This window comes from Mercenaria mercenaria, chromosome 1 (genome assembly GCF_021730395.1).
Source record: "Mercenaria mercenaria strain notata chromosome 1, MADL_Memer_1, whole genome shotgun sequence".
NCBI classification, from domain to species: domain Eukaryota; kingdom Metazoa; phylum Mollusca; class Bivalvia; order Venerida; family Veneridae; genus Mercenaria; species Mercenaria mercenaria.
The window spans coordinates 44,098,517-44,113,732 of record NC_069361.1 but is presented as its reverse complement, the minus strand read 5'-3'; the positions used below and the strand labels follow the sequence as shown (position 1 = coordinate 44,113,732).

The window sequence follows — 15,216 nt, the reverse complement described above, 5'->3', positions numbered from 1 at the left end:
GGAACTTTAAGAAAACAAGAAACAAATACAGGATTCATTAAACACATGAAAATAAGAAAAAAACTTTTAGTGAACAATAAACAAATATCAACAGGTGCAACGCAGTACATGAGCAGACACTTTTCACTTGACTTATCGTGAGGAGTGTGACTTTATAAAATGCTGAAATTCGAGAAACTCTTATGTGATACTATTAGGATTTAGTAGAAATCGGACAGTGATTGCTATTATAATGACTAGATGCACACACACGAGGCTTCTGTGGACGAAAGGTTAAGGCTGCTGACTTCCAATTACTTTCCCAAAACTTTGTGAGTTAGAACCATGCTCGGACCGCCATGTGAGAAATTTGTCAAGCTGGCTTGTGGCAAGACGTGGCTCTACTTAGGTTTCCATCCGTGCCAGAAATAATGTTTGGATTAGCCGCTGCGGACCTTCTCCAATATTAACGCTTGAAAGTCTATGTATGATCTTTATCTTGTCGCTAAACAAACAAAAATACAAATGAATGGTAACATCACTTAACGATAAACTTACGTAAATCATTGAATAATTCTAGTTTTATTTGAACAAATTTTATCTTTGATGGAGGAAGCTTGAGAACACTTATCAAATGTAGATAACAAGCTTTTAAACTTCCGTTTTTACACTTTTCCGTTTAAAACTCACAATGCTTGGAACTATTTTAATTTTCATAGGTATATTTCTTTATTCCAGAGGTATATATATTTATATGAATACAGGTAGTTTTGTAGTCATTTTATGATCAGAAAGAGTATCATTTATATTATTTCTATTATTATTATTCACAGGTAGTTTTCAGTCAGAGACGTTAATCTTTTTTTTTTCACATACATTGTATAGCATAAGGCAATGTCATACATGTATTTGAAACCAATATCAACTCAATAAAAAATGTGATAAATAATATGTGTATAAGACAAAATATTACGTATATTGTTCATTGAATACAGCAATAATACCAATTATATGACCCGTTTTGCAACTGGCAGCATGCTCTCCTCAATGTTCCGCAATGAAGTTTGAAGCAATACTCATGATTCTAATGTATAGATATCGAATGCTTATCTTTCACTAAAGACTTTTGTCTTTATAATTATATTTACTTGAAATGTAGAAAATCTTATTCAATTGTATTTATCTAAACTAAATAATATATAAAGTAATTATGTATGTCGAGTTACATTAAAAACTAAATTCCATGCAATCAGTTGTTATAAAAACTTCCAGCTTTTTAGTGACATTACAAATATGTACTGTGTTTAGTTATACATGTCCGTAATAAGTGTGATTATTTTAAACCTAATGCGTAGTACCGTTTATACACATAAACTTCACGAACAGACTGAATCAAACAGAGCCTGCAACATTTTTATTTTTTCTCGTGTAGTGTGACCTGTGGGTTTCCACTGTTACTATTTTGTTAATTTTAGGTTTACATTATATTGACTTGAAATTTGGGTCTGGTATACCTTTAAGATGTTTTCGTTTCATGAGAGCCACATATTCAATAGTTTTGTGTACTCGCAATAAAACGTAACGTATCACAAATAATTCATCTGCATTTTCTCCGTTCAACATTCAAGTTTAGTAAAGAGCATGAAACTTTCGACAGTATGCGGTCATCAACAGGTCTGCTTTACCGAAGATGACCTAAACTTATATTAATTACAATACTTATATTCATGTAATAAGCAGTGTCAAATGCATGTCAACTTTATCCCGTTTCGTACCCATAACTGTGGCATAACACGTTTGGTGCTAAATGCCATAGATTTAGGAAAAGGAACGAAAAGCACGATACATTGGAGCACATTTTTGATGATTTCTAGTGACTGAGCTACCTAGATGCAGAGTCCTGTTTGTTTATTATAAAATTATCAATGTGTAAAATACCATACGCAGGTGACAGTGTTTATTTAGCCGGGAATCATGGTAAAAATTATGGTAGAGTGGAGGTATATACAAATTATACGATAGGGACAATCTGTGACGACAACTGGGACAATACCGATGCAAGAGTGGTTTGCGGGCAGCTCGGTCTTCCCACGTAAGTGACAAAAATACACGTGAAATACTCATATAAAGACAAAAAGCTTTGTTTTATCTAATTACGATTATTGAATTGTTTGAGTGTAAAATTGTAAGCATGTTCTCGGGGATTACGGTCGTTGTTAAGAAATAAAATATAATGCGCCAAAAAAGGGATTCAATAAGACTTGATCTCATTGGTTTTATTATATAGTAAATGTTAATTACTTAATGTTTTTATAATGACCCTTTAATCGAGTCGTTTTGGCTGAAGTCGTAAGCTGAAGGCCAATGTAGCTCGAGAAACTTTCCTGGAAATGTGTGCATTTTTCTAAAAACATTTCAGCAATAAGTAATATTTTCTAGATATTTTAATTATTTCCTGAAAATGTTTTAGAGCAGAATTTCGAGTTAATGCTTGGAACTTCCACGAGATGCTTGGTAACTATCACGATAATATCTTAATTCCAGCAAAGTTGTGCATTTTTCTGAAAACATTATCGCAATAAATTATTTCTTTCTCGATATACTTTTTATTTCCAGGAAACTTTAGGCTATTGCGATAAACTTTTCAGGAAAGTTCGAAATATCAAGATAATTTCTGAAAGTATCGAGAAAGCTTATCTAGCTAATAAATGGCAGTTGTGGGCACTAACACAAAAGATATCGACAAAATAATGTAAATTATCGCAATAATATTTCCAGGAAACCTTCCACTGTTGAGAAAATCTTTTCAGAAAACTTCGCTGTATCAAGATAATGTTTTGAAGTATCGCGATAGCTACCTAGCTATCTCGTGGCAGAAATATGCCACCATAATATTTGAGTGTATACATTTTATTATATAAAACCGTTTTAATTCTTATAATCTTCTCCGTTCGTATTGTTCAACTGTTACTTTATTTTATAGGTCGTATGCTAGAGCTTTGAGTTCAGCCGCATTGGGTTCAGGCTCAGGACTAATTTTGATGGATGAAGTTTTTTGTCGTGGAACAGAGAGCAACATAGCTTCATGCAGGTTTCCAGGATATGGAGAAAACGACTGTAGTCATAACGAAGATGCAGCGGTTATATGCCAAGGTAAAGTCCTCGTAAATAGGGACAAATCTGTTTCACTTGTGATAAATAGGCCTTCTTTTATCATGATTATCAAATCAACATAAATAAAGACCCATTGCAACGTTGCTTTTGACTTTTGCAGGAAGTTTCCTGTCCATATTCTTCGATGGTAACCATGGAACTAATTTTGGAAGAGTTCAGGTAGTAACTGGACGAAATAAGTCAATCGGCACAGTGTGCGATAATGAATGGGACGAAAAAGATGCAACTGTTGTTTGTCGACAACTTGGACATCCTACGTAAAGAATCACGATTTTTGAAATATTTTTACGTCTACATTAGTTATAGTATAGATCAAATGGAGCAAAACAAGCTCCATATTAAACGTTAAACATAAGGGTAAGATGGTGTATCGCGGGCAAGTGTCAAGCTTGTACCTTAAGATCTCATACACATTCATATACAGTTTTGTATGTCTAAGTCATAATCTATGAGGCCGATTGGAATTCTAATGAAACTTTAACCAAATGCTAAATACATTGAGAAGTTGTGTCACATATGCGTACCTCAAGGGTCTAGGTTTCAAGCAAAACATATAAAGTTTGTATGCACATTTTGAAATATTCTGTACTCTTACTGAATTGGTTGCAGTAGTCAAACCTATTGTCCGAGGACAGAGGACCAATGGTCAATAGTTTTGACTCGGCAAGCTAGTATAATAAAACACTTATTGAATGGCTTGCCGGTCAAAAGTCAAAACTATGGGTGTCTTATCATTGTGCAAATCGCGTATAGATGGCAAACTGGTGATAAAAATGATGACGCGCTTGAAAAAGCCTATAGATATCGAACTTTTACCATAACCTACAGACAAATAGATATTTGTACCAGAACGTTTCCCTTAGCCAATGACTTAATTCACTATTCTATGATTCTATTTTTCACATTTTAAAAGTGCGCTATTGCGCCAGGAAAAGAAGTAAATTTAGTATTTCCCACTATATTAATTTTCAGGTTTTCACTCGTATTATAAGCGAAATTTATAATATCTTTTTATTAAGGTATGAATATTGCTGAGCAAAATGAAAATTCAGCCATATTTATATATGGTGGCAGTGTCTACTGTACCGATGAGGAGACGCAACACTGTCGAAGGTTGCCCTGTCAGAATTTTGGAAATATGTATTTAAATTTAAAGAATCATTTTACACCAGTAACCTTTCTTTTTAACACAATATCAGGACTAATGCACGAGCAATGACTGGTGCATATTTTGGCAGCGGAACAGGTATAATATGGCTGGACAATGTATATTGTAAAGGTACGGAAGCAAATTTGTACTCCTGCTCCAGCAATACTTTGGGCATAAATGACTGTAGCCATACAATGGATGCTGGTGTGATATGCGGATGTAAGTTACAAACTGAACAATTAGATGTTACTTATCCAGATTTTAAGTTCTTGGCGTTTTATAAGATTATTATGATATAAAGTAGCAAAGACATATTAAAATTTCTTGAATTATTTTATGACGAATCAATTCTTAGCTGACCAAGAAACAAAGTTAATAACATTTAAAACTGTATTGACAGGGAGCAAATTGAAAATGGGAATACTGCATCACTATTAATGAAATGGGGAGGCATATAATCTGCTTTGACGAGTGTTTAAATGACACCAAACAACACTGTGATAATACAATAAAAAATGCGTTAATTTTGACTATTTTTACCAAACATGAAATTAACTAACATTAATTTTGAAATACTATTATAGTAAAATAACATATATAAGCTTCTCTTGTATTAGTATGCTTTCTTAAATTTCCTTTAAATGATACATGCCTAAATTCAGACTTTTTTCTTCATAAAAGTGTTTTAAAACTATGATAAAATGTGTGTTAAATTTTATATGCTGTTGTTTTCGTAAGTTCAACTTGTCTGTACCTTAATTATTGTTAGATTTTCATGTTGTGCGTCCTTTAGCCTTTTATCAACAATGAAATGTCCTAATGTTATTCATTTAGAATTGTAATATCATAATGTATAACAATAAGTAAATAAACAGGCTTAGGCAACATATTTCTCTAAGAACTTAGGCAATTTCAGATAGTCTCCAAGTTCGCCTGAAAAATATGGAGGTCAGTGGAAACCACAACAGAGATGGGATTATTCAGGTTCAGTTCGAAGGCCACTGGATTAACGTCAAATATGGGAACCTGTCCTTAAATGTATTGGAAGTCCTCTGCCAACAACTTGGGTTTAGAACTGCAAATACATCAAGGGAATCAAATTATTGTTATTATACGTACATATCTCACTTTATATGCAACAGTTTCAGATCAGAACACTTAATTATATAGGAAACTTCTAAATGCTTTCTTTCCTTTTATTATTTTTATAAAGACAAACCATACTTAATGTTTTTCTACTATTATCATTATTATTATTACTTTTATTATTATCATTATTATTATTATTATTTCTGAATACTTTTTATTACAGGAAAGTTTACAGGGTAAGAAATGAAGACTCGCTTTTCAAGAACGCACAAATGATAACTTTTGTCAAATGTGATGGTACCGAAACCAATATTGGACACTGTCAATTTACAGTGGCAGAATCTGCTTTCATAAACAATCCATCAAGCTTTGACGACGCCAATACGACAGCGTACCTTGTATGCGAACAGACCGGTAAGCGTTTTATTTCATTATTTATAGGTATTCATTCAACTGTTCATATGAAAATACAAAATATCGTAGAATGTTGCGTTCGGAATCTAGAGCTATTGCATGTCATTAGAAACAGTCGGTTGAGGTAAAAAGTCAGAGAAAAGTGATGAATTTCGCAATGTATAAGCATGTTTATTTTCTTACCCTTCCAATATTTTAGTTGGATATGTACTTTTATGCAACGAGAAAGGAGAATATACTTCATACCAGCATTATATTTGCAGGATTAGGTACATTAAAATTACTTAACAATTCCCACACTAGCCGTCAAATTATTGTTCGAAGCGGTATTCCAACTGATCTAGTTTGCGTTGCCGGGCCATCCATACCAAGACAGACCATTACATGGAACCTGACCACTGACTCTAATATCACAGAGACGTACCAGATGAGTAACACAGGGAGATATACTACCTCATCTAGATTAACTTTTATCCCTGACGTCGAAAAACATAATGGATCGGCTATATTATGCCGTCTTCAATCTACATATGGCGACGTCAGATCTGTGTCGGAAAGTGTTCAAATTTTTTTTGGAGGTAGAGTTGTGTTTCAAATATTTTTTTTCACTATTTTAGACACTTTTGTTTAAATAGACCAAATAGAAAACCATGCCTCAGGTATGCTATCATCTCGCTTGGTTATGTTTTATGCTTCCAAATGATCTTATTATTTATTCGAATGATGAAATTATGGAATAACTTATTGTTTTATTTTTTATTTAAAGAACTATTTCTTTGCGGAAACGATATGGCAGTTCTATAATTGCCATTTTGATCATGTCAGTATTGAAGTTGACATTATACAGTTAACATTACTTTATCAATTTAGCATTTTATGTTTTGTATTAAATTCATCGAATATTTATGATCTACTAAAATTCAAACTGTATTAAAGTGAATTGCAGTTAATGGCAACGCGTCAGATGCATATAGTACAGAAAATGCCGACTAATATGTTTTTTTTGCAATGTGCCCTCCTTAGAGGAAACTGTATATCGCTGAAGAAAGAAATGTCTCTCACAAATGAAACGTGATATTCGTTGAGAAGTTTCAAATATCCACTCAGTGAACAGCGTGAAATCATCGGTTCCTGTCTTTTTAATGGCTTATACATGCGTATTGACAAATGTACAAGTCGACTTCGATACCTAGAAAATATATATTTGTCGGTAAACTGTAATTAATACCACAGGGCATATATACTTATTTCAGCCAGAGCCCGGAATCGAACCTATGCTGTGAAGGCGTCAGAGTAACAAATAGTCTAACTAGACGAATCTAACCTTCTCGTTTGTCACGAATAGTTATAAGCACATCAAATATCAAAATGTTTAAAATTCAACATGTTGCATTTTGTCTGAAAAAGCTAGTAGTCTGAATCAACCCGCAACTTTCCCAGCTAAGAGAGAATGCCCCTAAATCAATATGCTATCATATTGTTCATTCTAACACGACCAGCAATTACCTACATACATGTAGAGCAAAGTCTATCTCGGGTTATTCTGCAATAAACCGCTCGCGTGCAATGACGTCATCCGATCCAGGTGCGTAACACGGTCGTAAAAAGTAGTTACCATTTTATCTAACACTTTTGATACTAGTATGTCGTGTTAGAATCGAAATAATAAGTTCCCATTCAGTGTGATTTATCGTAGAATAACCCGAGTTTTTCGTTCTTATGCGAAACAATATATCACGAAGGCCGTAGATAAGAACTCAAAACTCGGATTATTCTACGATAAACCACGTTTGGGAACTTATTATTTCTTAAATATACATATTACAAAACTTAATTTTTCATTTCCTTTATGTTGATATTTCTGAAAGCCAGCAGTCTGTTCAATACAGGAACTTCCGTAGAAACTGCAACTACAGATTATTCAGCAATAGAGAATTCAACATTGCTTTTAACAAGAGTCATGACCGAATCAGGAGACAAAAACATATATGCATACTTAACCATCTGTCTTAGCATAGCGGTCTTCATATGTGCCGTTATCATAGTAGTCTTAATCCTGAGGGTTAAAAGAATGCAAGCCGGTAAGTTCATTCATATCCAGTGACTGATTATTGAAAATGAAACAGTGTTTTGTACTCTTATATGTTTCTTAAACCTTTATTAGATAAAATTGCTGCAGACCAAGGTTATTTGTTTCTTTTATCGTATACACGGTGTGGTCGTTCACTTCTTCGTCTACAGCTTAAACTGGTTATCTTTAGACTTCAACTAGCGATGAAATAGTTACAAATTGACAAACTACTTTGAAAGTATATGTAACATACATTAAATGCAAACTATGTTTTCAAGTGGGCATCAAGCATAAATGTTTAGTATTTTCTAAAAACAGCCGTCTGGCACATGGTCTTATCGTGCTGTTAATTCTCATTTGTTTTGTTTGTAGCTTACATCAAGTATTTCTACTTAACGTACATCTATACTGTATACACATGATAAATAATCATATCGATTTTGAAAATCAATCGATGTTTTGACGAAATTCTGGTAGCAATTTAACTACAAAATCGCATTTATAAATGATGTTCTAGTTAACATATGACGGTGTAGCACGCTGTTCCTTAGCCCCAAAGTTATAGTATTTATATTGTTCAGTTAACCCACTGTAGTAAAAACCATGTAATTCCTTTACTTTGCAGAAAATGAAAGGCAAAACAGGTATGCAGTCAATTTTTTTGACAAAATGTTACTATTTAACAGCTTTACTTACAGTAATGCTCCTACCTCTAGCTTGTGTGTGCTTGTACGAGTACTACTGTGCTCGCATGCAACACTCTGTTTTCATACATTTGCTTTTTATATTTCAAGTACAGGTCTTACGTATTTTAGATTTTATTCATACTATAAACAACAACGTCACGTTTTTGTTTTTAAAAATCTCACGAAGTCGTTTTTATAATTAATTAAGCTCGTTTGAGCACAGCAGTTCAATTTACAGAAATTTCATATACGAAATGAATTATATATCTTTTATTGTTACGTTGACTGCGGACCGATATCTTACACTCCTAAATTAGTTAATTGAAATAAGGTAAAAAGCAAAATATTATCTCATACAGGAACACAATCTTGAACAAAGAACATAAATATGTGAGAAAGACAGTCAGTCAATTTACATTTTGTCTAATCGTTTGATTTACACTTCAGTTCAGAGGACAATTATAACAGACGAAGATTGCAAACGTCGACTTTAGATAAGAGACTCGAAGAAGAGACGTATGAAAATCCAGGTATGTCAACTGAAGATGTAACAGACAACCAAGAACACTACGAAGTTCTGGAACTTAGAGAGGGTGGTAAATATAATAGATATGATCGTTCTGTCCATTTACAAAATGAATGAACAAACTATATAGTATGCATGTTAATTGTTTTGAATCATCAACAAAGATAAATCAACATGTACATGGTTATCAAACACATCGTCATCTGTTAGTATGGTGTTGTTGCTAGAGACGCTACTGTAAGTAGGTTACTGTTGTTGATGCTCATGTAATGCCTCTTGTAATGTCGCACATTATTTTTACGTTAATATTTATTAAACATTTGTTTTCGCAGATGAAAAGACAAGCAGAGCAGGTGAAAATGGAAAGGAATTTTATGTGAATACTGATATCAGAAATTAATTGATGCTGCTACTGTACAAAGTCATATACATATGGAAGAATGACTAGCAACAAAGAGGTTTGCTTTCTTCACTAGAAACCTCACTGGGCACGTGTCTCCAGAAGTATGACTTTGTGAAAAGTATTCATTAAATGAAGGACACAATAACTGAATGTAAAATTTGATATTGTTTTGTATTTTAAAACTGACTGCGTCACTTAGCAACTAAAGAAATGCACGCAGTTTTAGATAATAAAATACCTAAATGTTAATGCAAGACTGACAGAGAAATATGTTAATCAGCATGTCATATCAGAGTTTAATAATACAATTTTCATCATTTTGCTCAGCTAGATGTTAAAATATCGCGACTTTGGATCTCGTGTATGTGTTAAAGGACACTAATGCAGTTATATTTTACTTGTATTAGAACTGATTTATAATTATTACTTTTTTACCTTCCTTTCTCACTTAGTTGGACGCCATATATTACTTATCAGTTATTACTGGCATTCGCTGTCATGTATCTGTATCGTTTTATTGTACATTTGTTCGCACGTTATACAGTAACAGGGGAGCGGTGGTCTAGTGGTTAAGGTGTCGGCCGCTCAATCCAGGGGTCATGGGTTCGACAATGACTTCTCATATGACACCAGTACTGGTTTTTCCAGGAAGCGGACTCGAGAGTGGTTCCAATAAGCTTGAAGCTTTCATCACAAATGAGCTAAAACAAAACAAATTTTTAGATTGAAAATTTAAGACAAATGAAATGCATGATTTTGAGAATTGTCAAATGTGTATATACAATAAAATCTGTAAAAAAATCATTTGGAAACATAGAACGCAACAAGTCATCATCATATCAGACATGGTTTGTTCGAGTCTGTCCATAGGAGGTAATGAAATGTGCAAAACCTCTCGCGTCTGACTTTGCTGACTTCGACATCACATTCAAAGCCATGAGCTGATTGTTTCAATCCGATTTGAAATTTGAAATTGACCAATGACAAAGTCCCATTACGAGATTGATCCCATTTTTCATAACCTTAGACTAAAATTCCTACCCGCTTTAAGATATTAATCTTTTTGCGATTCAGCCGCGAGACATTAAAGAGCCACCGTAGGAGCCTGCTATCTTTTGATAACTTCTTTTCAGATTGACGCGGTAAAATTTTGTACATTCAAGCGAATTTAAGTCACTGTCAAAAATAATAAGTTTATAAAATTTATGGTAATGTCTGCGAAAAATGCCTTCGCCTGCTATGCAAATAACACACACCGTTGCGTATATTATTAATCCACTGCATACTAAAGAAAATATGATAATATTTTATTTATTTCCTGTCGTAAAACAGGTTCATCATCATCGTTAACTTTGCATTTGCGTAGCCACATCCTTGAAATACTAGTCAAATCACATACAAAAGGAAAATAATTGAATGTAAAATTTGATTTTTTGTATTTCAAAACTGACTGCGTCGCTTAGCAACAAAACAAATAAACATAGCTTTAGATAATAAAATGCCTGACTTTTAATACAATATAATCTGAAAAGTAGATCCCTCGGAAGCACCGAGAACAACACAAACAGTGAAAATTGCAGACTCGGTTTGATTGAGTCTGTTCATGAGCAGGAATGGAAAATGCAACACTGGCCACGCCCCCTAGCACCGGCTTAAGCAGTATTCAATTTTCAAATCTAAATGAGTTGAAATCAATGATCCCGAAGGACCAGAAAATATAACAACACTGAGATGAAGTCGGGGCGACTTTTTACGGCCGCCACACAAGACTGACAAACAAATATGTTAATCAACGTGCTATTTGCAACCGTTGTTCAGAGTTTAATAATACTATTTTCATCATTTGCTCGGCTAGATGTGAAAATATCGCGGTATTTGTTAGACAAAAAACTTGTTAATGTCATTTGATCATACTTGCCCCATGATGTTTGTTTGGGAGAGTCCAATAGATTATTTTTGTATTATGCTACGTGCAAAGGTAGAAAAAAGGATGAACAATGTTAGAAATCGAATCTCTAATTCCTAATGCTTTTTGTTGCTTATTATTTTACAGGTACCACAAAGGTAATAAAAGTGTCTTCTATGTGTCTTAAAGGTCAATTTCAAGTCAACTTTAGGGGTCTTTATAGTGCGTTTCAAGAAGTCGTCTCTATAGGATTCCTCATATATCATAGGCTACTAGGGTTGCATACAGAGAGTTTGTAATACATTTTTGGTAATTTATAAAGTGACTTTCCTGTGTTTTATTATGCAAAATGTTCTGGAAATAGACTACGCATAATAAAAAACATTTCCTATATATGAATTTTGCGTGGTCGGTTTAGGTTATTTGTAAATACTTCGAGTCACACTATTGCCTTGAAATTAGACCCCAGCCAAAGTAATAAATCCTGCAGCTAAAAAACAAACTTAACGTAGCACAACTAAACGCCTACAGATCCCAAGTTAAAGCTTTTCTAATCTGATTTTAGAATGTCTTAAACATTCTCCAAAAAAATGACACTTGTAGTGCTTGTAACGAGGCTTGCGATTTTCCGTAACTTTAAACTTTAATTTTGAATGAAACAAGGCTTAAAATTCCAAGTAATTGTTTTAGATCTTACGAGCAATAGGTTTAATTCCCGTAAGATGTTCTTAGAATATTTTTCGAAATTCAACATACACTCTAACCAAATTTTATGACGATTATTTGGTAAACAGCTTAAATAAATAAGTGTTACAGTTATATCCCAGCTGATTTACCATTTTGTTTTTCCTACATTAATCAAAAGCCCTTGCACTATACTGAGTCGTTCAAATCACGACTTCCCGCAGCATGAATGCCAAAAGTCATGTTACATACTAAAAATCAAGCAATATATTTTGGACTGCTGTTTATCCAAGTTACCTCTTATAGGAAATTCTACATTTTATGAATAGGCAAACGTTTGAAAACAATAGCGTGTACTCATGTAAGGAAATTATATGCTTTAAGGAAGTACGAGCGTTTTGTTTCAGAATATCTGCCATTTGGAAAACGTTTCTTCGAATATGTCATTTTTTTTCTGCTAGCTGGTGAAATGCTGAAAAATATCAGTGAGATATTTCTCTATATCACTCACAGTGCCGAACTTCTTTGTTTTTGTCAGATAAAATTACCTCCCTTGAAATATATTCTTTAATTACCTCCCTTAATTGCCTTTAGAATTACAGGTAACCTATGATAATCGTAATACCCAAGCCATGCACGAGCCATGTACAGCTAGAGAATCCTATGTAAAACAATCTAGCTTTAATAAAGTTTGCAAAATAAATTATGGTAATGCTCTAGAAATGTTACCTTAATTGTTAGATCTGGTCTTTCTCAAGACGTGGACGTCTGATTTTTCCAGTGTCAAGACTGTGATGAAGGGTATCTCTTAAAGCCCACTGCGATGTTTTGATATTTGTCATCTGTCCTGTTTCGTCAGGCCCTTAATGGAATTTATCTTGTTGCTTCGTCATCTATAAAGTTTTGTTGGGTTTAAGGTCGCACCGACACAATTATAGGTCAGATGGCAACTTTCCAGCTTTGATGGTGGAGGAAGACTCAAGGTGCCCCTCCGTGCATTATTTCATCACGAGCGGGCTCCTGGGTAGAGCCACCGATCTTCCGTAAATATAATCTAAAATGTAGATCCCTCGGAAGCACCGAGAACAAGGCAAACAGTGAAAATTAAGGACTAGGTTTGATTGAGTCTGATCATGAGCAGTAATGACAAATGCAACACTGCCCATACCCCCTAGCACCGGCGTAAGCAGTATTCAATCTTCAAATCTAAATGAGTTGAAATCAATGATCCCGAAGGACCAGAAAATATAACAACACTGAGATGAAGTCGGGGCGATTTTTTAACGCCGAGTGAAAAGCCAAGTGGAAGGCTTCCTCATATGATGAATTCAAGGCCCCGAGTAAGGCTCGAGCCCACATCGATGAGGGACAAGTGTCTTGAAATCAGCGGCATTAAACACTTGGCAACGGAGGCCCCCTCGTCATCTATAAAGGCATTGTCATTGAATAACATGTACAAGTATATGGTTCATTGCATTTTCGTTTTATTTAATTGCTACATATTTACACGAGCTTTTCTATGTTAAACATATCGTTCCTTTTCTTACTATTATCAGAGATTAAGTACACTAATCTGTAAATTAGGAACCTGTGACACTGTGCATTATTAAGTGGTATAAATTAAGAAAAAATTTTTTATTTCCATACAATAAACATAAACGGTTTGTTTTACAATAAATAAATCAGTATGGAACACTTTGTTTTGTAATCAATTAATTGGAAAAACAAAAGGAATTGTTTATGAAATCTTCTCTTGGTTTACCGAACGTGCATAAAATGAATATTGGGATAACGCATATTTTCATGTTATAACACATGTAGAATTCCGAGGAATTTATTGGTGCATAAGCTCGAAAGTGTTCTAGCATTCTAGTATTAAATGCGTAAAAAAAATCTAATAAAATGAATATATTGTCCCTCAACGTCATTAAGTTTCCATGAAATGCGCGGGAATGTCTACGTATTTTTTTCACGTTGGCGTCATTTACTTTTGAATTATCCGTTTTGGGACCGTAATACGATTACGTTAAACCATAGTATGCGCATACATATAAAGGTGTTTTAACAACATCTCTCTGTTAAAACACGTTTTCTCTCCTGTTAAAAGTATGAAATATTGCCCTAAAATATCAAGTTAGTAACTTCATTTTGTCTTATTTAGCACTCCTCATGATTGATTTGATCTTTCTAGGTTATTCCCGTTTCCAAAGAAAATGTAAACATCGAGTGAACACTGGTATCTGTTAACCATTTAGATTCACGTTTTTATATATTGTTTAAACCTAATTTGACATATCATTTGCAACAAAGTTAAAAACATATGTAATAAATAATAAGCAAATAAAAAGCAAATAACCCACAATATCTAAAAATTAATTCATATCTTATATTCACATTATATTTCCTTTCCATTTGTGAATAAAATCATGTGATAGATAATTAAAATCAGCTTCCAAGGCCATTCTGTTTATTAGACGTTACATCTGTGACGTCATCTAAGGAACGTTCGCCCTCACTATACGCGGACGTCGTCAAAACAGTGACCTTTTATCACCAAGCAGCAATGTCGTAACTTTGGTGCCTTTTCTTTTGCTGTTCATACAAAATGACCGTCATAATTTTCAATGAAAAATAAAAGGGCAGATGTAAATATTCCCTTATAGTTGTATCTAGAGGTGTACGCATCGTACCACTAGAATCAATATCTTAGTACCCCTAATAAAGAAGGATGTTTGTCTGAAGCTAGCAGATTGCTTCTTTGCATATAGTACTGAACCATATTTAGCGTTGAATAAACATTGAAAATCGTTCAATGTTATCTCGTCCGCCATTTTGTTGTTTGTTTTGCCGAAGGTTTTGCCTTCCCTGACCACGTGACCTGTAGGGCGGAGCAATCGGTCATTTGGCGACTGGTCAGTTGCCGTATAACCTTATTCTGAGGCGCATCCTCAATTTCTTTATAGTATTTAGTCCTCTTTAATGCGGGTTCAATTATGTTTTACCTTCTCAGAGGTGCGTCCGCAACTTAATTGTGTATAGTTCTCTTTGATAGCGACCTTATGTTTCACCTTCAGCTGTGGTTTGTCAGCCACTTTAATGGTTTGCCTTAATAGTGACTTGATATATAACCCGAC

The 15,216-nt window shown here is 34.0% G+C and overlaps 1 protein-coding gene and 1 long non-coding RNA gene across 2 annotated transcripts; both read left to right on the top strand.

The window, feature by feature from the left end:
- The first annotated feature begins 1,934 nt into the window (after positions 1 to 1,934).
- On the top strand, positions 1,935 to 6,516 carry LOC123523097 (uncharacterized). The gene is made up of 4 exons (XR_008371354.1): positions 1,935 to 2,071; positions 2,963 to 3,132; positions 3,254 to 5,806; positions 6,070 to 6,516. It is a non-coding gene; the product is annotated as an uncharacterized LOC123523097 (long non-coding RNA).
- Positions 6,517 to 7,691: 1,175 nt separating this feature from the next.
- Positions 7,692 to 10,849, top strand: LOC123540639 (uncharacterized). The gene is made up of 4 exons (XM_045325854.2): positions 7,692 to 7,887; positions 8,503 to 8,521; positions 9,011 to 9,159; positions 9,422 to 10,849. Exons 1-4 carry the CDS (start codon positions 7,767 to 7,769, stop codon positions 9,487 to 9,489), a joined length of 357 nt encoding a protein of 118 aa, XP_045181789.2. The 5' UTR covers positions 7,692 to 7,766; the 3' UTR covers positions 9,490 to 10,849.
- The last annotated feature ends 4,367 nt before the right edge of the window (positions 10,850 to 15,216 follow it).

What these genes read in the sequence shown, in the direction of transcription:
- LOC123540639 (XM_045325854.2), top strand. Translation starts at nt 7,767, where the DNA reads ATGACCGAATCAGGAGACAAAAACATATATGCATACTTAACCATCTGT. An exon ending in TCTGGAACTTAGAGAGGGTG is followed by an intron (nt 9,160 to 9,421) that starts GTAAATATAATA and finishes TTGTTTTCGCAG; the next exon opens with ATGAAAAGACAAGCAGAGCA.